Source organism: Chrysemys picta, chromosome 4, assembly GCF_011386835.1.
Source record: "Chrysemys picta bellii isolate R12L10 chromosome 4, ASM1138683v2, whole genome shotgun sequence".
Lineage (NCBI taxonomy): Eukaryota > Metazoa > Chordata > Testudines > Emydidae > Chrysemys > Chrysemys picta.
The window spans coordinates 9,201,463-9,223,670 of NC_088794.1; the positions used below are offsets into that span (position 1 = coordinate 9,201,463).

Below are 22,208 nucleotides of genomic sequence, written 5' to 3' on the forward strand. Positions count from 1 at the left end.
TACCTCAGCCAGGAGTTACTGGGCCAGAGGCAGGAACCCTGGGGGAGATTCCTGGCCTGGGTTAGGCAGGAGCCTGACGCAGATGGGCACAATGCGCCCTTCTGGCCTTGAACTCCATGACTCTAAATCCAAGCTGTTATAAATGACTGTGGGGGGGGGGGGGGGGCAGAGGTTGCCCACAGAATAAACCAGGAGTTTAAGAGGGAGTCTAGTCTCTCAGGTGTTGAGGGAGAAACTTCCAGTCCATGTGTCGAGGCTGCCATGAGATTTGGCCAGAAGAATAGCGGAAATATAGACAATAGGCTGAAAAGCTAGGATAGAGAAAAGGCCGGAAGGGTGGCAAGATAATTCTGGGGAGCTTTTGCCTAACACAGAGATGTCAAAGATGGCCCAGGGTCAGATCCTTCACTGGGGTAAATAGGGTGACCAGATGTCCAGATTTTATAGGGACAGTCCTGCTATTTGGGGATTTTTCTTATATAGGCTCCTATAACCCCCACCCCCTCTCCCGATTTTTCACACTTGTTGTCTGGTCACCCTAGCCCCCATTGACTCCAGTGGAATTGGGGCCAATTTACCCCAGTGGGGGACCTGCCCCATTTCTCACAAGGTATTTAGTGGCTCATGCAGCATCATGGCTGGGGTGGGAAGGGTTAAGCCCAGTGAATCCTGAGTCTGCCACTTCACAGAGCAGACAGCTGGGACGGGGACAGGATAACGGAGGGACCTTCCTGACAGCGCCCGGCCAGCACCTGGGTCCCCAGCCCGGTCTGGCCCGGGTGTGAGCAGCGGGGTCTGCGGGGATCGCCCCCGCCGGGCGGTGAGTGGGGGGTGCCGGGCTGCAGCGAGGGGCACCGGGGAGGGAGGGAGAGAAACAGCCGCGGAGGCAGGAAATCGCTGCCCGGGGGAAGCCGCTGCAGGGAGGAGGGGATCGGACTGGAGAGACCCCCGCTCCCCAGCCAGCTCCGGGGCGGTATGAGCTGGGAACAGGGCTGGGGCAATGGGGGTGGGGGAGCATTGGCAGAGCTGTGCCTGGGGGAAGCGCCGACAGACCCAGCCTGGCTACTGGCCCCTCTCTCCCCCACACCCCCACAGCGCCCCCTGCTGGTCTGTGCTCCCCTCCCCATTCCCTGCAGTCTCCCCTCTCACAGCCCACTCTCCCCAGTGGGTCCCAGGCCCTGGCCCCATGGTGACCCGTTCCGCTCTTCCCCAGGACGCGGTGCATGCGAGTGAAGGTTGAATGAGTGACCTCGGAGAAGATGGCATCCCCTGGGGCATTATGGGAATCTCCTGGTTCCCAGCTGGACCAGCCACAGCTCCATCCTGAGTGTGTATCCCAGGAGGAGGAGGGAAAGGGAGAACTAGCAAGACCCCACTCTGAGCTGCTCTGTATCACCAAAGAGAAGCCCCAGCCTCTCGAGGAAACAGGACACCAACGTGAGCTTCTTTGTGACATAAAAGAGGAGCCCCTTGAAACGGGTAACAAATCACTTCTCCATCCCCTGCCCTTACTGCATAACTGTGCAGCGCCCGGCACGACGGGGCCCTGATCTCAGTCGCTGTGTGTCTGTGCAGCGCCCGGCGCGACGGGGCCCTGATCTCAGTCGCTGTGTGTCTGTGCAGCGCCCGGCGCGACGGGGCCCTAATCTCAGTCGCTGTGTGTCTGTGCAGCGCCCGGCGCGACGGGGCCCTGATCTCAATCGCTGTGTGTCTGTGCAGCGCCCGGCGCGACGGGGCCCTGATCTCAGTCGCTGTGTGTCTGTGCAGCGCCCGGCGCGACGGGGCCCTGATCTCAGTCGCTGTGTGTCTGTGCAGCGCCCGGCGCGACGGGGCCCTGATCTCAGTCGCTGTGTGTCTGTGCAGCGCCCGGCGCGACGGGGCCCTGATCTCAGTCGCTGTGTGTCTGTGCAGCGCCCGGCGCGACGGGGCCCTGATCTCAGTCGCTGTGTGTCTGTGCAGCGCCCGGCGCGACGGGGCCCTGATCTCAGTCGCTGTGTGTCTGTGCAGCGCCCGGCGCGACGGGGCCCTGATCTCAGTCGCTGTGTGTCTGTGCAGCGCCCGGCGCGACGGGGCCCTGATCTCAGTCGCTGTGTGTCTGTGCAGCGCCCGGCGCGACGGGGCCCTGATCTCAGTCGCTGTGTGTCTGTGCAGCGCCCGGCGCGACGGGGCCCTGATCTCAGTCGCTGTGTGTCTGTGCAGCGCCCGGCGCGACTGGGCCCTGATCTCAGTCACTGTGTGTCTGTGCAGCTATTGGCACGCTGATCTTGGTCCCGATGCCTCACCCACCCCACCGATCTGAATCACTCTGTGTCCATGCAGTGCCCAGCATCCCAATCTCACTTCAGGGGGGGCCTGTGCACCACCCAGCATGACAGGGTCCCACTCTCCATCACTCTGTCTTGCAGGGCCCGGCCAAGCGGAGTCCTGCTCTTATTTGGCACATGTATCTATCCGTGTTATTTATCTGGCCTCACCAGTGCCGGGTCTGAGCACCTCACAATCATTTATGAGTTTAGCCGCACACAGCCTGTGAGGCCGGGAAGGATCAGACTAAAGGTGGGGAACTGAGGCCCAGAGAGGTTCACCCAGCATCACTCAGGAAGTCCGTTTCAGAGCAGGAAATTGAACCCAGATCTCCTGACTCCCGGTCCAGTGCCCTAAGCCCTGCACCATCCCCATTCATAGGTGCCCCTGCCGTAGATGTTCTAACAACAGACTGACTCAGGAATTGACTCTGATCTGGATTGTCTCTTCATTCCAGCTGTTGACAGGACACTGAGCAAGGAAGATGCCAACACTGTAGGGACGTTCCATTCTGCCCACAGCTCCCTGTGCCCATTCCCCCTCTGGGAGAACCTGGCAGACTCCACTGGCTGTGGGGACGAGGTACTCAGGGATCCCACTGCTAACCCCCGGCAGGACAAGAAGCCCTTCCGGTGCAACAAAGAAGAGGTGTTTGGGGATCCCACTTCTGCCCCTCCACTGGATGGGGTGCTTGGAGATCTCACCTCTGCCCCCCAGCCAGCCGAGAAGCCATTCCGGTGCAGCGAGTGCGACAAGACCTTTGGGCAGAGCTCCCACCTGCTGCAGCACCAGATCACACACACCGGGGACCGTCCCTACCAGTGCCCTGACTGCGGCAAGCGCTTCAGCTGGAGCTCAGCCCTGTGCCAGCACCAGCGCATTCACCGGGGGGAACGCCCCTACCAGTGCGCTGACTGCGGCAAGCGCTTCGCCCAGAGCTCCAACCTGACCACGCACCGGCGCACCCACACAGGTGAGAAGCCCTACCGCTGCCCACAGTGCGGCCGCGGTTTCAGCCAGAATGCCAACCTGCTGACCCACCAGCGGGTGCACGCAGGGGTCAAGCGCCACGAGTGCCCCCAGTGCGGACGGGTCTTCGTGGAGCGCTCGTCCCTGCTCAAGCACCAAGGTGTGCACTTGGCGGAGAAACCATACCAGTGCCCCGAGTGTGGGCGCAGCTTCACACAGGGCTCCACACTGGCCCAGCACCTCCGCATCCACACCGGTGAGAAACCATACCAGTGCGGTGAGTGCGGGAAGTGCTTTGGGCAGAGCTCTGCCCTGGCCCAGCACCGCCGGGCCCACACAGGTGAGAGATCCTACCATTGCCACCAATGCGGCAAGGCCTTCAGTCAGAGCTCCAACCTCATCACTCACCAGGCCTCACACACTGGTGAGCGGCCTTACAAGTGCCCGGACTGCGGGCGCGCCTTTGGGCGCAGCGCCCATCTGGTTACCCACCAGCGCACTCACACTGGGGAGCGACCCTACCACTGCCACCAATGCGGCAAGGGCTTCAGCCAGAGCTCCACCTACATCCAGCACCAGACCACCCACACCGGTGAGCGCCCGTACAAGTGCCCGCAGTGTGGCAAGGCCTTTAGCCAGAACTCCAACCTGCTCACCCACCAGCGCATCCACACCGGTGAAAAACCTTACCGCTGCCACCAATGCGGCAAGAGCTTCCGGCAGAGCTCAGGCTATCTGCAGCACCAAAGGACCCACACAGCCTCGCAGCCCTCCACCACACCCACATAATGGTGCTCGCCGTGGGGACTATGGGTCTAACATCACACGCCTCCAATGTTTGTGATAACTCAGAGACATGATGGGAATTACAAACCACAATACATTGCCCAGCCAACAGAGGGCAGCAGAGGAGTACACACAATTGGACACGCACCTGCCTCTCCTGCTTGGGCTAAAACAGCGACACGGTGGACTCATCGATGGATCTGGATGGTTTTCCATTTCATGGGAAATCCTGTGATTTTTTTGGGGGGGGGGGGAGGGGAGAAACATCCATTCCAAAACAGAATGAAAAGAAACAAATTCAAAACTTCCCCTAAAACAAAATCCGTGGGAGGGAACATCTAGTGTTGACCAAAACAATTTGTTCTGGGTTAGAATTTTTCATTTTTTATTATATAACATAATATACCATTTAAAAATATATGTAAGACGCAATTTAAAAAATTGAAAGGCAACGTCATTTGGAAATGGGAAATCAAAATGTTCCGCTAAAGGTCAAAGTATTTTGTTCCAGTTTTTTTCCTAAATGAAATTGATGCATTTCCACGCAATGAAATGGCAGTTTCTGAAGGAGATATATGCCATCAGAAAAGTTCCAACTGGCTCTTTTCAATAGAGGTTATACATTGCCCAGCCAACACAACCTGTGGTTGCACCCAGTCAGACATGCACCGGGAATGTCAAACAGATGTTCTTGTGCTGTATTTTCCCACAATCCACTTAGAATTCACTCCTCAACTAGATTCATCTCTCTCGATTTCTGAGGGGTCTTTAATCTCACAGACAAAAGCAGAAAGAGATCAGCTGGCTGGGAGCTTCCCCAGGCAGAATTGCATTGGGAGAGCAAAAACTTTTCATCCAATGGAAGGTTGAAAGGCTGGAATCAAAACATTTGAACTATTCAGTCATTGAGTTTGGGTCACTAGTAACAGTCTATGTCTCGGAGATCTCAGCTTGCAGATGTAACAACACAAGGGGTATAGTCTGCTAAACCAGATTCCCATCTGGCATAAATCAGGTATAGTTCCAACAGAGTCAATGGGGCCAGATCCCTAGCTGGAGTAAGTTGGCCATAGCTCCACTGGGGAGATTGTGCCAGGCTGCTTGGAGATTTGAACACTCACTGGGATGTGAAGGAGGCTGTAAGTTAGAGTCACATGTCCCTTATGTGTGTTGTGGATAACACATTGGTTAACCTCTACCATGCTCTGAGCCATGGAGACTGTACTGAGATGACTGGCTGTCATGGAAATGTTGTATTCCTAATATTTGTACTTTTAAAATTTGTTTTGTGAGGGTTGTTTTTTTCCTGGAACTTTCAAATAAATTGAAGGAAAAACTCAAAACAAAATACCAGTTTTTCCATAGCATTGGCATGGTTTGAGTCATCGTCATCAACTTCTCAACTCTGTAAAGTGCCCAGGGTCAAGGAATATTGACATGAAATCCCAAATCGCATGTTTTATTAACTAAAACACAGTGGTACAAACACACAAAGTTAGGTTCAAGTCCAATGAATTCCCATCTATGAACAATAACCCACATCTTCAATGGCTGAAAAGGTGGGGCTTATTGTTTGTCTTCAGATACAAGCTTGTGTTGTAGGTGGAGCTTGGGAAGGGCACCCCTGTTGCTCCAGTGGGCCCCCTGCTGTGGGTGTGACTGTTGCTATGGGACCCCACATGCCATGCTGACCCTAGCTTGGCCCGTGGGCAGAGTCCAGGAGCACATGCAGTGGCAGGAACCAGGGAAGAAGGCAGATGCAGCCACCCCAGCATGGTTGCCTGAGCCTTGAGCCTGGCCTACTTTCAGGGGCCCACACTGCCTGGAGGGCAATGAGTGGTGCTCAGCCCAGTAACCCACTGTGGTGCTAGGGGGCGCTGCAGAGAGTGGGATGGGCACTCAGTAGGGGACACTGTGCTGCAAGGAGCAGGTGGGGGGGCTCTATAGTGGGTATCATGCTACAAGGGCAGTGTCCTCTTGCCCTTTCCCAGTTCTGGGAATTCTCTGATTCCTATGGCCCCTCGGCAGTGCTATTTGGATGCAGGATTCATCTTCAGTGCCCGTCCCAAAGCTCCATCTGGCTGTGACACCCCCAGGGGCGAGGGACAGGAGAGAGACACCATTTTTCACTTCACTCTTTCCTTCTGTCACTTTTCCTTTGGTCTCACACTGAATTATTACTAGATAATATTGACAGGTTTCAGAGTAGCAGCCATGTTAGTCTGTATCCGCAAAAAGAACAAGAGTACTTGTGGCACCTTAGAGACTAACAAATTTGTTAGTCTCTAAGGTGCCACAAGTACTCCTGTTCTTTTTGTAGATAATATCGGTTTCCTTTTGCAGTTTTAGGTAATGGACCGATACAATCAATTTGTATTCTGGCCCAGGGACCCTCTATCCTTTGATGACTCAGGGGGGTCCTTCTACCAGTCCAATATCTGCATTATTGGCAGCCCAAGGCAAGCAATTATTTACATACTGCTCTATAGCGGTTCTCATAGTTGGCCACCAGCTGCTGCTTGCAGCCTGCTGAGAGTGTTCTCCATGTCTAGATGTCCATTATTATGGACTAGGGTTACCATTTCAGATCTTATTTCAGTTGAGACAACCCATGCTGTCAACATTTTCCCCATTTTGGTAGCTAAAATTAATCCTGTATTATGCAGCCAAATTTTCCACCCTTGATATTCCCCTTTAGCTACAAGCCTTTTTATTGCTGGAACTTTTTTTCTGTAGGGATATTAGACCTATTTGGTCTGTCTTATCCCCTTCTACTACTGCTATTGGAGCTAACTGGAATTGCGGTTGCCACAACGTCCCCTCGTTAGCTCCTTCCTTAGCCTCCTCATCTGCACTGTTATTCCACTGAGCCTCGTCGTCTCTTTCTTATGACCCCCTTACCTTGGGGCACTCCGCTTGATACCGGCTGCCAACTAGACATGGAGCCATTGATCACTACCCGTTGAGCCCGACAATCTAGCCAGCTTTCTATCTACCTTACAGTCCATTCATCCAGCCCATACTTCTTTAGCTTGCTGGCAAGAATACTGTAGGAGACCGTATCAAAAGCTTTGTTAAAGTCAAGGAATAACACATCCACTGCTTTCCCCTCATCCACAGAGCCAGTTATCTCGTTATAGAAGGCAATTAGGTTAGTCAGGCACGACTTCCCCTTGGTGAATCCATGCTGACTGTTCCTGATCACTTTCCTCTCCTCTAAGTGCTTCAGAATTGATTCCTTGAGGACCTGCTCCATGATTTTTCCAGGGATTGAGGTGAGGCTGACTGGCCTGTAGTTCCCCGGATCCTCCTCCTCCTCTTTTTTAAAGATGAGCACTACATTAGCCTTTTTCCAGTCATCCGGGACCTCCCCCGATCGCCATGAGTTTTCAAAGATAATGGCCAATGGCTCTGCAATCACATCCGCCAACTCCTTTAGCAACCTCGGATGCAGCACATCCGGCCCCATGGACTTGTGCTCGTCCAGCTTTTCTAAATAGTCCCGAACCACTTCTTTCTCCACAGAGGGCTGGTCACCTTCTCCCCATATTGTGCTGCCCAGTGTGGTAGTTTGGGAGCTGATCTTGTTCGTGAAGACAGAAGCAAAAAAAGCATTGAGTACATTAGCTTTTTCCACATCCTCGGTCACTAGGTTGCCTCCCTCATTCAGTAAAGGGCCCACACTTTCCTTGACTTTCTTCTTGTTGCTAACATACCTGAAGAAACCCTTCTTGTTACTCTTAACATCTCTTGCCAGCTGCAACTCCAAGTGTGATTTGGCCTTCCTGATTTCACTCCTGCATGCCTGAGCAATATTTTTATATTCCTTCCTGGTCATTTGTCCAATCTTCCACTTCTTGTAAGCTTCTTTTTTGTGTTTTTTGTACTGATAGCAATCTTAAAATGTACGTTGAGTTTTACATATATAAAGCACAATTCACACACTCATACATCCTCTCACACACACACATTAATACTATACTGTGCTATCCTCTAATTGTAACTAAGAGACTCACCTTATCTGCTGATTTTGCTGTGTTGACTGTGCTGCTGGTTGTTCAGGTTGCTTCACTCCGTTTGGCTCCGCTCGTTCAGGTCAGCTCTCCGCTGGAGCGCTTCATTCACTCCGCTCCGAACTGTTTTAATAGTCGTAACTCTCTGCATTTTATACTGTCCTGTCAGCTATCAGATCTTTACCGCGCAGGTTTATCGCTAGTTGCACCTTTTTGGCTTTCTACCAATTCTATTCCTCGCTCTCCCCCCGCTGAACTTTCAACCTTTTGGCCTATTTTCAGCAGTCAAGTACCATGTCAACTTCCGCTTCTAACGGTGGAGTGAATTTTGCCTATTCAAAATGGAAGCTAGGGACACAAAATGAAGTCCGGGAAATCTTTGTGGTATCATCTCTTACCCAATAACTCCTGACTGAGCTAGAGTGGGGCTTTGAGAAAGAGACACCCCATCTCCACTGACAGACTCCCAGTGATGGAAAATCCACCCCCTCCAATGGTGAATTCCCCTCTCTGGTAAACACTGGACCCTTATTCCCAGCCTGAACTTTTCTCCCTTCAGCTCCCATCCTGTGGATTTTGCTCTGCCTTTGTCTGGGAATTAAACAGCCCTCTGCTCTCAGCAATCCCCTTCTCATTTAGGTGCTTACAGACCAGGATCACATCACCTCTTAACCTTCTCCTCCACTCTCTCACGACACAGCAGATTTTCCAGACCTCAAATCGTTCTTGTGGCTCTTTTAAACCATTAACCGTTTGTCACCATCCCATTTACCTGCCAGTCAACTGCTCATTCAACACCCACACTCTGTGGACCCCCCCAAAGGTCCCCTCTCCTAATGCTGCACCCTCTGCCCTTCCTGGAGTGTTTGCATTTGGATGGATGTAGCAACACTGCAGTGAGAGCCAAGTTATGGATAGAGTCTCCCCAGCACTGACAAGCAAACCATTTATTAAGCAATGTAAGGGAAAGGCCGCCCTCCCCAGACAGTACATTTGGAGGGTGGGGTGCGCTCCCTATTGCTCTCCTGCTGGGGGTGCTGAATAGGGGGTCACACAACAGGGAGGTGTTAAGTCCGTAGGTTGTCATCGCCTTGGCACAGTGTTACTCTTTATCCGCGGAGTATTCGGTGCTGTATGGGTGCAGAGGAAGCTCCCTCCACCCATCCCAGTGGGAGGGGGACATGCCAGAGCATCACGCAGGGAGGCCTTACTGCAGAAGGCCTGTTGGATCAGACTCAAGAGGGGAGCCGAGGCATACAGGTCACGAATCCCAGGGGACGAAGTTAGGAGCCATAAGATGCCTCAGAGAACACGCCCCATCCTCAGGAGCAAGGGCTTCTGCCCCAGAGAGTGCCGCCAGATTGCACCCAGTGTTGGCACCTGGAGAGCTGCGATGGGGATGGTTCACCCTGGGAAGAAATCCCAAATTAAGCCCGATCTTGGGCCGAGCCCTAAACCACGTGGCGCTCAGGCGTCCAATCCCAGGGCAGGATGAGGCAGAGTCCTGAACTGGTTGCCCCATGGGCTCCTGATCCAAGGGACTAGGCCACACACCGGTTGCCGTCCATACAGGAGGATCTCAAGTTGAGCTGCACCCATTGCCCACCAGATGGGCTGATCTTAGGCCAGGACTAGGCCAAGCCGGGACCGACGTGCCTTGTCACCATCCATCTGCTACCCCCTGCGCTGGCCCCTACTCGATGTTGTCGTAGACCCGGATCACCTCCTGGCAGTCGCCCAGCATGGAGAGCAGCTGGGATGCCCGCTCCATCTCCTCATCGGTCAGCCGCACCCTGGCATTGGGGATGAACTCCAGGGCAGCGGAGAGCGACTGTAGCCCCTTCGAGTCCAGCTTCTGCCGCACCTGGTGCAGTGATGGCACCTCACACACAAACTGAGGGGAGAGGACAGGACAGGGGCTGTGAGGGGCTGCAAACCTGCCCACTGGCCCCCCGGGCCGCAGCAGAGCAGCGTGGGTGCCCGCTGAACAGACAGTGTGGGCCACGTCGCCCCCGCTGGGCCTGATCTGTAGAGCCTGCCTCTTCAGAGCCGGCCATCGCTAGTTCAATGCCTAGTGCTGGCTACCATCTAACTTGCCGTCTGACCCCCATTCACCCTGTCCCTGCACTGCGGTTCCAGGGGATTTAACCCCCCACCCCAGGAATAATGGCAGCAAAGGCGGGCCCAGGCAGTCACTCTGGTGGGACAGGGAGTGCAGGACGAGCCCCCAGGTACATGCTACAGCAGCCTCGGGGCAGCTCTCACTTATACACAGTCCCCCTGGGGAAGCAGAGAATGGGACAGAGGGCAGCGAGCGATGCCCAGGCCAGCCAGGGAAGACCCTGAGGGGGGCTGTTTCCAACCTCCTTACGCTCCCATAGCATTCTCGAGGGTAACTGCAAAGCATACCCAGCCAATGCCTCCCACATATCCTGTGTATAATCCCCCTGAGCCAGGGGTACACCAGCCAGAACCCCACATCTCTCCCCTCCCCTGGGCCATAGCAATACCAGATCCCCACGATTCCTCCCCTTCCCCGGCCAGATCAGTGCCAGCCAGACCCTCAGGTATCTCTCCCATCACCTGAGCTGGATCAGAACCAGCCAGACCCCCACATATCTCCACACCTGTCCCCCGAACCAGATTAGCACCAGGTGGGCCCCGATTGGTGCCTGAGCAATTACATCAACTGGCTGCCACCCCCCATTGGCTGATGGTATCTCCCGCTCCACAGTCCCACGTTCTCCCAGCAGCCCTCACTGCAGCAGCAGGAGGGCCCTGTGGCAAGGACCACAATGGACTTGCCACTATGTTAGCCAGGGAGCCCCTGTCACACATACCCACCTTCAGAACTGCTTGCTCCTTCTCGTCGTCTTCTTCCCACACATCCTGGGCCCCGGCCTCGATCGCCAGCTCCAGGGCCTGCTCCAGGGCCACTGGCCTCTGCTGAGAGTCCTGCCCGCTGACCGTGATCACCCCCTTCTTGTCAAAGCTGTGCCGGGCCCCGTCGGACATCTGCACCCTGCATGGGAAAAGGGGGACATCAGGGGACAGGGAGTCACTTCTATACAGCATGAGAGAGACCATTCCTGGATGCTGGTCCAGGGGATTCGTGCTTTGCACAGGATGGAGACGAGGGAGGAAGGGCTCAGAGAAGAGCCACAAGAATGATTCACCTGCCTCATAGAGAGAGCTTGAAGACTCTCAGCGTACTGAATTTATCCCAGAGATGTCAAAGGCCCATTGTGCTCATCCAGCCAGACTCCTGCCTAGCCCAGGCCAGAGAATCTCCCCCCTTGATTACTGCTGCCAGCCCAGTAACTCCTGGCTGAGCTAGAGATGCCTTTGAGAAAAAGACACCCCCTCTCCACTGACAGACTCCCAGTGATGGAGAATCCACCTCGTCCCTTGGGGAGCTGTTCCAGTGATTCATTCCCCTCCCTGGTAACCATGGGCTCCTTGTTCCCAGCCTGAATTTGTCTCCCTTCAGCTCCCAGCCAGTGGATCTCACTCTGCCTTTGTCTGGTGGTTGAAGACCCCTCTGCTCTCAGAAATCCTCTCCCCATGTCGGTGCTTATAGACCAGGATCACATCACCTCTTACCCTTCTCTGAGATAAACTACATTGAACGAGCTCCTTTGGTCCTTCGTTCAGAGGCAGGTTTTCCAGCCCCCAGATTGCTCTTGTAGTTCTTCTCTGAATCCATAACAATGTAAATGGTTTGGGAAGAGGTTTAAGCTACCTCCAATTAAGCCCTTCTTGCACAGATATAAGAGAGTCCACCCAGAGATGTGTTGTGATAACTGGGCTGGCAAATTTACCCTAATTGTGAGCTCAACTGTAAAAAGTATGTAAAAATTCATGAGATGTCACAGTAGCCTTTAGAATCATAGGACTGGAAGGGGCCTTGAGAGGTCATCTAGTCCAGTGCCCTACACTCAATGCAAGACTAAGTATTATCTAGACCAGCGGTTCTCAAACTTTAGCAACCCAAGAACCCCCATTTTAATTTAAAATTTTTCAGGGATCCCCAAGTCCCCGCACTCCGCCCTTCCCTGAGGCCACGCCCCCGCCCTGCTCCTTCTCCGAGGCCCTGCCCCCCGCTCACTCCGCCCCCCAGCTCAATCCAACCCCTCTCTCCATCACACGGTCTCTCCCTCATTCACTTTTACCAGTCTGGGGTAGGGGGTTGGGGTGCAGGCTCTGGGAGGGAGTTTGGGTGCAGGAGTTGGGGTTCTTGGCAAATCCATGATGACTGTTACCTTATCATCTTCTAGGTGTTTGCAAATTGATTGCTTAATTAGTTTCTCTATTATCTTTCCAGGTACTGAAGTTAAGATGACTGGTCTGTAACTCCCTGGATTGTCTTTATTTCCCTTTTTATAGATTGGCACTATATTTGCCCTAATAACAAATGCTGATGGGAAAAGGTATGAAAGAGACAGAAAGAATGAAATAGTCTAAAACAAAAAGGCTGACAAGTATAACTCAAGGGCTACATTGAAATCATCCTTACTAAACACCAAAGATGTGGAACTAGAAATGAATGAACCAAAATTGGTGAATCAGAAATTAGGCCTAATTGCTGAACAGGATAACAAGGGGCTTGGCTATTCCACCCATCGGTACATTTTGGGGTCCTTAAAGTAATTTAGGGGGAAATATGGGAAGAACCGATGGAGACTATTAGACCCAGACCCCTTTCACCCTAATCCTCAGGGATATCCTGACCAGTCCAGGCCAAAGATAGGGACTCAGTTGACATCACCACCCCTACCAACTCGAGCTGAATCCCAGGTTATGTCTCTACTGCAACTGGACACTTGCTTCTGGCTTGTGCCACTTGACTCGGGCTTGCGCTAAGGGGCTGTTTAATTGCAGTGTAGACATCCGAGCCCAAGCTCTGGGACCTTCCCCCCCTCCCCCTCCGCCATTGGGTCCCAGAGCTCAGGCTCCATCCTGACCTAAATGTCTACACCACAGATGAACAGCCTCTTAGCCCAAGCCAGCTGGCATGGGCCAGCCACGGGTGTCTCTTAGCAGTGCAGACAAAGCCCCAAACATGAGATAAAATGCGATCAGACTTTAGCAGCAGCAGCAACGGCTACAGCTCATCTCAACTAACTTACTTTTTTAGCGCAAAGACCAGTAATCACCATCTTTGGGACCATCTAAGAGACCGGAGAAACCCTTGTTTGACATCTAAAGACTCTCTCCATCCAGAAGGGAAGTTATTAAAATCAAAGCCTTACTCAATACTTTACATCTCAAAGGCTTTTAACTGTTTTGCCTTCTTTTCCGAATCTTTAACAAAAGGATTTTTAGTGGGGTGTTTGCCACGCTGCTAAGCAGCATGAAGTCTCTGTATCCCAAACCCCGAACCTTGTGTAACACTTTTTAATGTTGGACAGTGACATTGTTAGGTTAACACCTTTGGCCCATTTATTCCAGCTAAATTAATGCCACAGGTGTGCACCAGTTTAATTAAACCCGTTTAAGTTAATCCGGTGCACCTGTTCCAGTAAACCCGGGGTAACATTTCCCAAAGAATCTAAATCACTTAAGAACCTGAATCCCATTGACTTTCCAAGACTTGGGCTCCTAAAGGCTGAAAGTCACTTTTGAAAATGGGACTATGGCTCCTAAACCACTTAGGTGCTTTTGATAATTTAACCCAAGGTCTTGCTTATTACAACTTCATGTACAGACCAGCCCTGACCCACATGTGGACTGTATGTTGTGGCCAGGCTGTAGAGAGCGTTAGCCAGCTATTTCCCTGCACTAATGCATTGTGTTTATCTCAACCACTAGACACTCATGTTTTAAGACCCGGAAGTGTCAGGTTTGGTCACTGCATGGAGCACGGGAAGGGCCTTTGTGCAATGAAATGCAGGATTGTCGGGCCCGGCAGGGAAGGACTGACCCATTGCGTCTCAGGATGAGCCGAATATCCTGGTAGGTTCGCTTTGCATTGTCCGTCAGCACCTCAATGAGCAGCGCAGATCCCCCAGGGCCTCTGGCTTCGTAGAGCAGGTACGAGCTCTTCCCTTTGTCCTGCAGCGAGAAGGGGCAGATTCAGCTTTGCAGCTGGGCTTATGTCTTGGGAGGTGTTAGGGGGCTTTCCCTTCACCCCCTCCCCTGGTTCTTGTCACGCAGACAGAAAGCAGAAGCCTGGAAGTCCTAAGTGCAGGCACTCTGTGTTCCCTGTAAGCTGCGCACTTGGCCATGCAGGAGAGATTCAAATGCCGGCCAGCTGATTAGAGAGCCCGTACAGCCAGCAACGTGTGTTCAGGTGCCCCATCCCTCATGTTGCTCTGTACTGCAACTTCTCCCGAAACCCTCCTGCTGGCTATGCAGAGCAGGGGTGGGAGAGGAGGGTGCTGATGTCAGGGTGTCCCACTTCCCCCACCCCTGTACCCCACCTCCGCAGAGTAGGGCAGAGGGGACAGCCTGGCTCAGGACTAGGAGCTGCTGTGGTCTGAGGTCTGAATGGTGAGTGGCTGGGTGCCTTTCTTAAAGAGACAGTGCACGGTTCCCGAGATTTCCCCAGCAGCCAGCACTCAGTCTCAGTCTCTCTCACACACACACTCTTCCCCCTCCCCCTGTAGCCCATCTCCCCAGAGCAGAGGCGGGGAAACAGGGCTCGGGACAGAGCAGGAGAGCTTTCAGTGAGTGACTTAAAGAGACAGTGCATGGCTTTCTCCAGCAGCCAGCACACACCCAGAATCTCTGTGTCACACACACACACACACACACACATATATACACACACACACAGTCTCGTTCACACTCACCTCCCAACACATACTTGTATTATTGTTGTTACTTCTTGGTACTTCCTTCAATGCACATATATTCTCTGTAGTTTTATTCTTTCAAAGTGTGCTATTTTAGAGTTTAGACTGGTCTATGCATTTAATAATTTTTATTTCTCTCTTACACTTAAATTTAATTCTTTGAGTAGTGAGTTCTAAAATGCCTAACCTGTCCTGGCTGGAGTAATTATCCTTTTTATTTCTACGGGTGGCGCACATCCACACATACCTTGGTGCACATAACAAAATTTATTCCGCACATGGATGGAAAAATTAGAGGGAACATTGCAGGCAATGCAATGTTTATTGGGGTTAGTTTCAAGCAAGCATCTCCATGGCTCTGATGCCACAGAGCCTTTACCTGTGTCCCCGTTCCCTATTCCCACCTCCTTAGCAGGCCCAAATATACCTGCAGTGCACGTCCCTGGTCCCACCCCTTACAATTTATGGTCATGTCCCTTTTCGGAGGGTCATGAGTCTGGGGTCGGGGTACCACCTCTTTTGTATCCCATGGGAGGGGTAAGGAGTGAGGTTGTGTTCTGGCCAAGGCCAGGCCTTTCTTTGGCCTTTAGTGTTTCTTATGCCTCCTCCCCATCCCCTCTTGCCCCTCCTGACTGGTTGCTTGACCTTGGCTTGAGAGAAGTGCCAGGCAGCCTTCCAGCATATGCTCAGATATTTATACACCCAAACACACCCAGTAACACTTTCAACACTCTCCTCTCATTGTACTAACAAGCCCATCTGGCTGGGTAGAAGGAACACATAGTGTCTTTGCTCACAGATATTAGTAAGGATAAAAGAGCATCAAAAGTCAAGCCCAAAATTCTGCCCCAGGCTAACAAACAGGCCAATATACTAACATGAGGTCCTGGGGTTAAACAATAAAGGCCAAGTCTCCGTCCATCCCCAGGCCCCAGATATACGTTACTGGTGGCTCCTGCACTACCCAGGAATGGCTCCTGCTTCCTCTCTGGATGCACATGCACAAGGGATCCAACAGCAAACTGGAGCCATAGAAACACTCAATGTTTATGATCTGAAGTGGAGCACCAGACCTGGAAACTGGGGCAAAGGAGGGGGCCCTCTGGAGCAATAGATTGTAGGCTTTGCCATATGGGATCAACACCAAGGTCATAGAATCCTAGAAGATTAGGGTTGGAAGAGACCTCAGAAGGTCATCTAGTCCAACCCCCTGCTCAAAGCAGGACCAACCCCAACTAAATCATCCCAGCCAGGGCTTTGTCAAGCCTGACCTTAAAAACCTCTAAGGAAGGAGATTCCACCACCTCCCTAGGTAACCCATTCCAGTGATTCACCACCCTCCTAGTGAAATAGTGTTTCCTAATATCCAACCTAGACCTCCCCCACTGCAACTTGGGACCATTTCTCCTTGTTCTGTCATCTGCCACCACTGGGAACAGCCTAGCTCCATCCTCTTTGGAAGCCCCCTTCAGATAGTTGAAGGCTGCTATCAAATCCCGCTTCACTCTTCTCTTCTGCAGACTAAACAAGCCCAGTTCCCTCAGCCTCTCCTCATAAATCATGTGCCCCAGCCCCCTAATCATTTTTGTTGCCCTTCGCTGGACTCTCTCCAATTTGTCCACATCCTTTCTGTAGTGGGGAGCCCAAAACTGGACACAATACTCCAGATATGGCCTCACCAGTGCCAAATAGAGGGGAATAATCACTTCCCCCGATCTGCTGGCAATGCTCCTACTAATGCAGCCCAATATGCCATTAGCCTTCTGGGCAACAAGGGCACACTGCTGACTCATATCCAGCTTCTCATCCACTGTAATCCCCAGGTCCTTTTCTGCAGAACTGTCGCTTAGCCAGTCGGACCCCAGCCTGTAGTGGTGCATGGGATTCTTCCTTCCTAAGTGCAGGACTCTGCACTTGTCCTTGTTGAACATCATCAGATTTCTTTTGGCCCAATCCTCCAATTTGTCTAGGTCACTCTGGACCCTATCGCTACCCTCCAGCATATCTACCTCTCCCCCCAGCTTAGTGTCATCCGCGAACTTGCTGAGGGTGCAATCCATCCCATTATCCAGATCATTAATGAAGATGTTGAACAAAACCGGCCCCAGGACAGACCCTCTGAGGCACTCCGCTTGATACCGGCTGCCAGCTAGACATCGAGCCGTTGATCACTACCTGTTGAGCCCGACGATCTAGGTCCATCTAGCTCAGTCTCCTATCACTGACAGCACCCAGAGCCTAGACTTCAGCCCAAGCCCAAACATCTACGTGGCAACTTTACAGCCCTGCAGCCCAAGCCCCACGAGCTCAAGCCAGCTGACCCAGGCCAGCCACAGATATTTCATTGCTGTGTAGACGTACCCATGGCAGTGTTCCCTCTAATTTTTCCCACCAATGTGCGGAATGAATTTTGTTCATTATGTGCACCAATACGGAGGTGAAGTGTGACACATCATCTTCATATTGGTGCACATAACAAAATTCATGTGGTGGGGGAGGGGCTGAGGAGTTCTTGTGGGAGGGGGCTCAGGGCTGGGGCAGAGGGTTGGGGTGCAGGGGTGTGAGGGCTCTGGCTGGTGGTGCGGGCTCTGGGGTGGGGCCGGGGATGAAGGGCTCGGGGCTGGGGCAGAGGGTTGGGGTGCAGGGGTGTGAGGGCTCTGGCTGGGGGTGCAGGCTCTGGGGTGGAGATGAGGGGTTTAGGGTGCAGGAGGGTGCTCCAGGCCTATTGCAGGGAGAGAGGACTCCCCCCAGCGCTCTCCCCACAGCAACACCTGGGTTTGGGGGTGGGGAGAGGCGCCTGTCCCCGCCGCGGGAGCTCTGGGGCTGGAGGATAGGCACCCCTCCCCCTGGCCCCAGCAGGTCCGGGCCAGGCCTGGGGCCAGCCGCGGCCCAATCCGGCCGCGGCTGAGTCCAGGCCGCAGGGTGAGTTGTGGCTGGGGGAGGGGCGCCCCTTCCCTGGTAGGTCCCCGGGCAGGTTCCCTAAGCGCCTGCGCTGCACTAAATAGGCTGCTGTGCGGCCGCAGAGTTTACAGGGAGCTTAGACTCATGGTGAACAAGTTTGGGGCCCCGTTGGGCTGGACCCCAGCACAGACACACCATGACTAAGACTGTAGCCCTGTCCCACTGGGCACGGCAGAGACAGAGAGTAACTGAGATTTGGTCCCCATTGTGCCGGATGCGGCTCCAGCACATGGTCATTGAGAAAAAGTCCCCGTCACACTGGGCATGCACAGATACACGGCGACCCCCATCGCAACAAGTGCTGCACAGATACACCAAGTAGTTGACAGTCCCTGCCTCAAAGAACGTATAATCTATAGACAGGACACAGGGTGGAGAAAATGGGAACCACAGACTATTCCTGTGTAATAGTACTTGAGTTTTCACTAAATCTTTCACAATTATTTTTGCTATTCTTCCCCCCACCCCGGAAACAAGCTCCTCCCCCCCGATACATTTTTTGAACCAGGACATTTTCAAAAATGAATTTACAAGAGAAGAAGATTAGATGCACATTCCACTGGCCCCCCCTCAGGAAAAACATAACAGTACAGTGTGACCAAACTAACCAATCAAAAGTTACTGGTAGCAATACCGGGTGGAGGGGGGTGGGGGCGGTTTCCATTTGCTCTAGTTCATTTTGCAGTTTTCACCCTTGTGCATGTGTGTGCGTTTTGCAACTGGGTGACTTTTGATTGGGCAAATACAAATGGGTTTATTATCTCAGACCCTATTTGCAAAAGGGGAAACTGAGGCACAGACAAACCAATGTCAAATTTATTACATGTTCACTGTTGGGCTGTCCTGGGTCTATGACAGACATGTTTCAACCCTAACCCTCGGGTTGAATAGACTCAGGGGAAATGGATGCAGGCCACTTATTTTGGGGCCCACATAGGGTTGGGGCCCCAATTTGAGAGGGCTTAAAGGAGTGTGACTTCCAGAGACTGGGACCCTGGCACTTTCTGAGAACCAAGTCGCTTTATACAATCCCAAGATGGGGCAGCTTGAAGTCAGGGATGCTCTTGAACTAACAGAGGGCTGGACAGAGAACAGAGATTGAGAGCATCTGCTCTCCCCATCCTATAACCACAGATGGTCAAAACACTGGCAGCAAAACAGTTTTCCATTGGAAAAGGTAGTTTTGTTAGAATCGAAACATTTCACAAGAGCTTGTCAATTTTGATGTGAAAATGAATCACTTAAATTTTCTCAGTTCAAGAATACGAAAAATGTGTTTTACTAAGGTAACACTTCGTTTTGACTGTATTGTTCCAGTTCATTCCAATTTTACATTTTATTATATTAATTTCAATGTAGGTTTAATATTTTCTATTAAATTACAAGGTTATGGCATTAGTGAAAGGAAATAATTCAGTGTGTCTGAATTGTATTGTCTGAATTTTCTTTCCACCAAACATTTTAAAATCTAAATTTTCTAATCCGATTCAGCATGAAAACAAATTAGAAGTGGCAGAATCTCCCGTGGGATGGACATTCTGTTTCCCAATCATCTCTACTTGTAACACAAGGACTAGAGAATGTTCCTTGAAATAAAAGGTGGGAAATTCAAAGCTGATCATAGAAAATACTTTTTCACACAAAGGGTGATTATCCTGTGGAACTCACTGACACAGGATGTCACAGGGGGCAAGAACTTAGCAAACAACTTCTGGCAGGGATATTAAACCTCCTGCTTCAGGGCTTGAGCTGACTGTAACTATTACAGACCAAGCTGAGACCTAACGCAGGATGATTATCCCCACATCTGCTACTGAGGGATTCTTACACCTGCCTCTGCAGCCTCTGGTGCTGGAAACAGGACACTGGAGTGGACACACCTCTGCTCTGATCCAGTCTGGCAATTCCCTATGACCCAAGTGATTTGCTCAAGGTCACAGAGGGAGCAAGTGGCAGAGCTAGGAATAGAAACCACAAGTCCTGTAGCCCGGCCTCGTTCAAGGCTCCCAATGCCCCTCTGCATAGCCTGGCCTGGCCCAGAGAATGCAGCAAGGCTGCAGCCTATAAGCCCCTCTGCCCCCTGAGCTGAGCTGGCAGGACCCGGCTACGTACCCCTCCCTTGATGGCCACCTCAATGGATGATTTGGGCATGCTCTTGCTCCGGCACTGCTCAATGATGTTGGCCAGGTTGGTATTGAGATCAGGGTTGGGTCCCCCTTCTGCAATAGGACAGAAAGGGGGTGTCATAAGGGAGACATGGCTGTGATCCCATTCCAGACAGTCCTGATTCCCAGCTCCCATTGCTATAACCCACCAGCCTCCAATCCCCTCCCAGAGCCAGGGATAGAATCCAGGCATCCTGACTCTGAGACCCCCTTACTCTAACCCACTATCCCCCTCCCAGAGCCAGGGATAGAACCCAGGAGTCCTGAGGTCCCTGGTGACCCTCCCTGCTCCAAACCACCTATCCCAAGGCCCTTCCTCCCTTCAGCCACCATTATCTGTTACCTCAGGCCGCCTGAACCCCAGGGACTGGGCTGCCCCCCTCTTATGCGAAACAGCTACTAGAGTGGAGCACAGACCGAGCCACCTTACAGGAGGTGCTGTGGGACAAAGGAAAGGTCCAGTGGAGAAAGGATGAGAAGGGGAGAGACACTACCCCACAGACCAGCATCCTCTCCTCCAGCAGCCGAGGAGGATAACAGAGGTTAGGGATGCTGGGGTTAGGGGCAGCGCTACTGGTCAAGGCTGGGCTCTGTAGCCACAGCCTCTGGCTAGGGCTGGGCCCCATCAGGTGCTGGGAGGCGGGAAGTCTCTGTAGCCCTCCCTCTGGCTGTGACAGGGCCTGTGGGGCACTGGGAAGCTGGCGGGGCTCTGTAGTGCCCCCTCTGTCTGGGGCTGTATCACACACAGGATCCGCCCCGGTACCTTTCACAGCGACGCGCAGCAGCATGGTGAGCTTCTGGAAGAGCCGGCTGCGCTCCACGTCCCGCGGGCCCTTGATGTGCTTGACCTTGGACCATTTGTTGTGGCCGGCGGGGGTGGCACCTGAGGTGTGCAGGGCCCGGCATGATGAGCGGGGGGAAGGGGCAGCCAGCCTGGGCACCAGCTCCTTCAGTGCCAGCACCGAGGCCAGAACACGGCATCTGTACGGGGCAGCGGCCCTCGCCATGGCGCTGGGCAGGGACATGGGTGTGAGCTCCTGAAACACACATACACACACAGGTTACACAGCTGGATGGGAGCTCCTGTAACACACACACATAACACACATACTGCTCAGCCTCCCCGAAACACACACACACACACACACTACAGCCAAGTGTGAGCTCCTGTAACGCTCATACATACACTGGCTTCCTCTAACACACACACATGACACAGCAGGCGGGGGTGTGATCCCCTGTAACACACACCAACATCACACAGCCAAGCAACAAACACACCACACAGACCGACCTGTCTCTTACTGTGACACACGCTGCAGAGTCTGGCCGGGGCCCTCTTATACCCACTAGTCCCCCTCCCCTCCCAGAGCCGGGAGAAAACCCAGGAGTCCGGGCTCACAGCCCCCCACCGCACAGCGGGACCCCACTCACAGCCCAGGGGCAGGGACTGGGCTGCCCCCTAACGGGCTCCTGCCGCCCGGGCCCTAGGAGCAGCGAGCGCCCCGGCGGCCGGACTCGGGACCCAGGCGTCCGGGGAGCTGGGCCGGAAGGTCCCTGGGCTGGGGCCTGCCCCGGCTGCTGGAGCTGACGGCGCAGGCGCGGGGCCCTTGAGCCGGGGGCGGGCGGGGAGCGCAGCAGCCGGCGAGTCCCGCAGCGAGTGGGGCGGGGCCTTCCCGGGCCAGCCCGGCCCCCTGGGTCCCAGCCCGGCCCGTGCGCGGGGCGTGTCCCAGCTGCAGCCCCGGGCGGGGAGCGGGCAGAGAAGTCGCTGCCCAGCTGGAGCAAGCGGCCGGAGCCGGAGCCGAGTCCGGCGATGGCTGCAGCGGGGCCGGCGCAGGTAGGACGCGGGGCGGGGACTCCCCGGCCGGGCACTGGCTGGTCCCGGCTGGGGGCCGAGGGGGGCCGGGACCCGGGTCTCTCCCGCGCTAGTGACCCCGGGGCTGGGGGCTGCAGCAGCTCCCGGGGGTGGCGCTGCCCCGGGGCAGGGAGCGGCTCAGCGCGGTGGGGCCAGGCAGGACCCGGGGTCTCGCTTCGCACCCGCGCAGCCCGGGGGCGCAGGGGCTGGAGCAGCCGGAGCGCTGGGGCCGGGGAGCGGCTTTGGGGCCCCGAGACCTGCCCACAAAGCCGAGAGCGGGGTCTCCCTGGGTCACAGCTGCTGGGCCAGGGGGTCCCTGGGAGTCGCTCCCCTAGAAACCGCGTCCCCTGCTGAGACT

The 22,208-nt window shown here is 53.7% G+C and overlaps 1 protein-coding gene and 1 pseudogene across 3 annotated transcripts; one reads left to right on the plus strand and one right to left on the minus strand.

Annotated features, from left to right (window-relative positions):
- The first annotated feature begins 560 nt into the window (after positions 1-560).
- LOC101954074 (zinc finger protein 420-like) overlaps positions 561-22,208 on the plus strand; it is a 32,349-nt pseudogene continuing 10,701 nt past the window's right edge.
- LOC101951952 (translational activator of cytochrome c oxidase 1) lies at positions 9,005-21,625 on the minus strand. 3 transcript variants are annotated; one of them, XM_024113598.3, is made up of 6 exons: positions 21,301-21,625; positions 20,759-21,032; positions 19,943-20,049; positions 13,996-14,126; positions 10,917-11,094; positions 9,005-9,966 (listed from the first exon to the last, which is right to left on the minus strand). In XM_024113598.3, the coding sequence occupies exons 2-6, from the start codon at positions 21,018-21,020 to the stop codon at positions 9,766-9,768; spliced, it is 879 nt and encodes a 292-aa protein (XP_023969366.2). In that variant the 5' UTR covers positions 21,021-21,032; positions 21,301-21,625; the 3' UTR covers positions 9,005-9,765. The 3 variants fall into 3 exon arrangements, with proteins under 3 accessions (XP_023969366.2, XP_023969365.2, XP_005313540.2); XM_024113597.3 differs by having other exon boundaries at positions 21,290-21,625; XM_005313483.4 differs by having other exon boundaries at positions 21,430-21,624.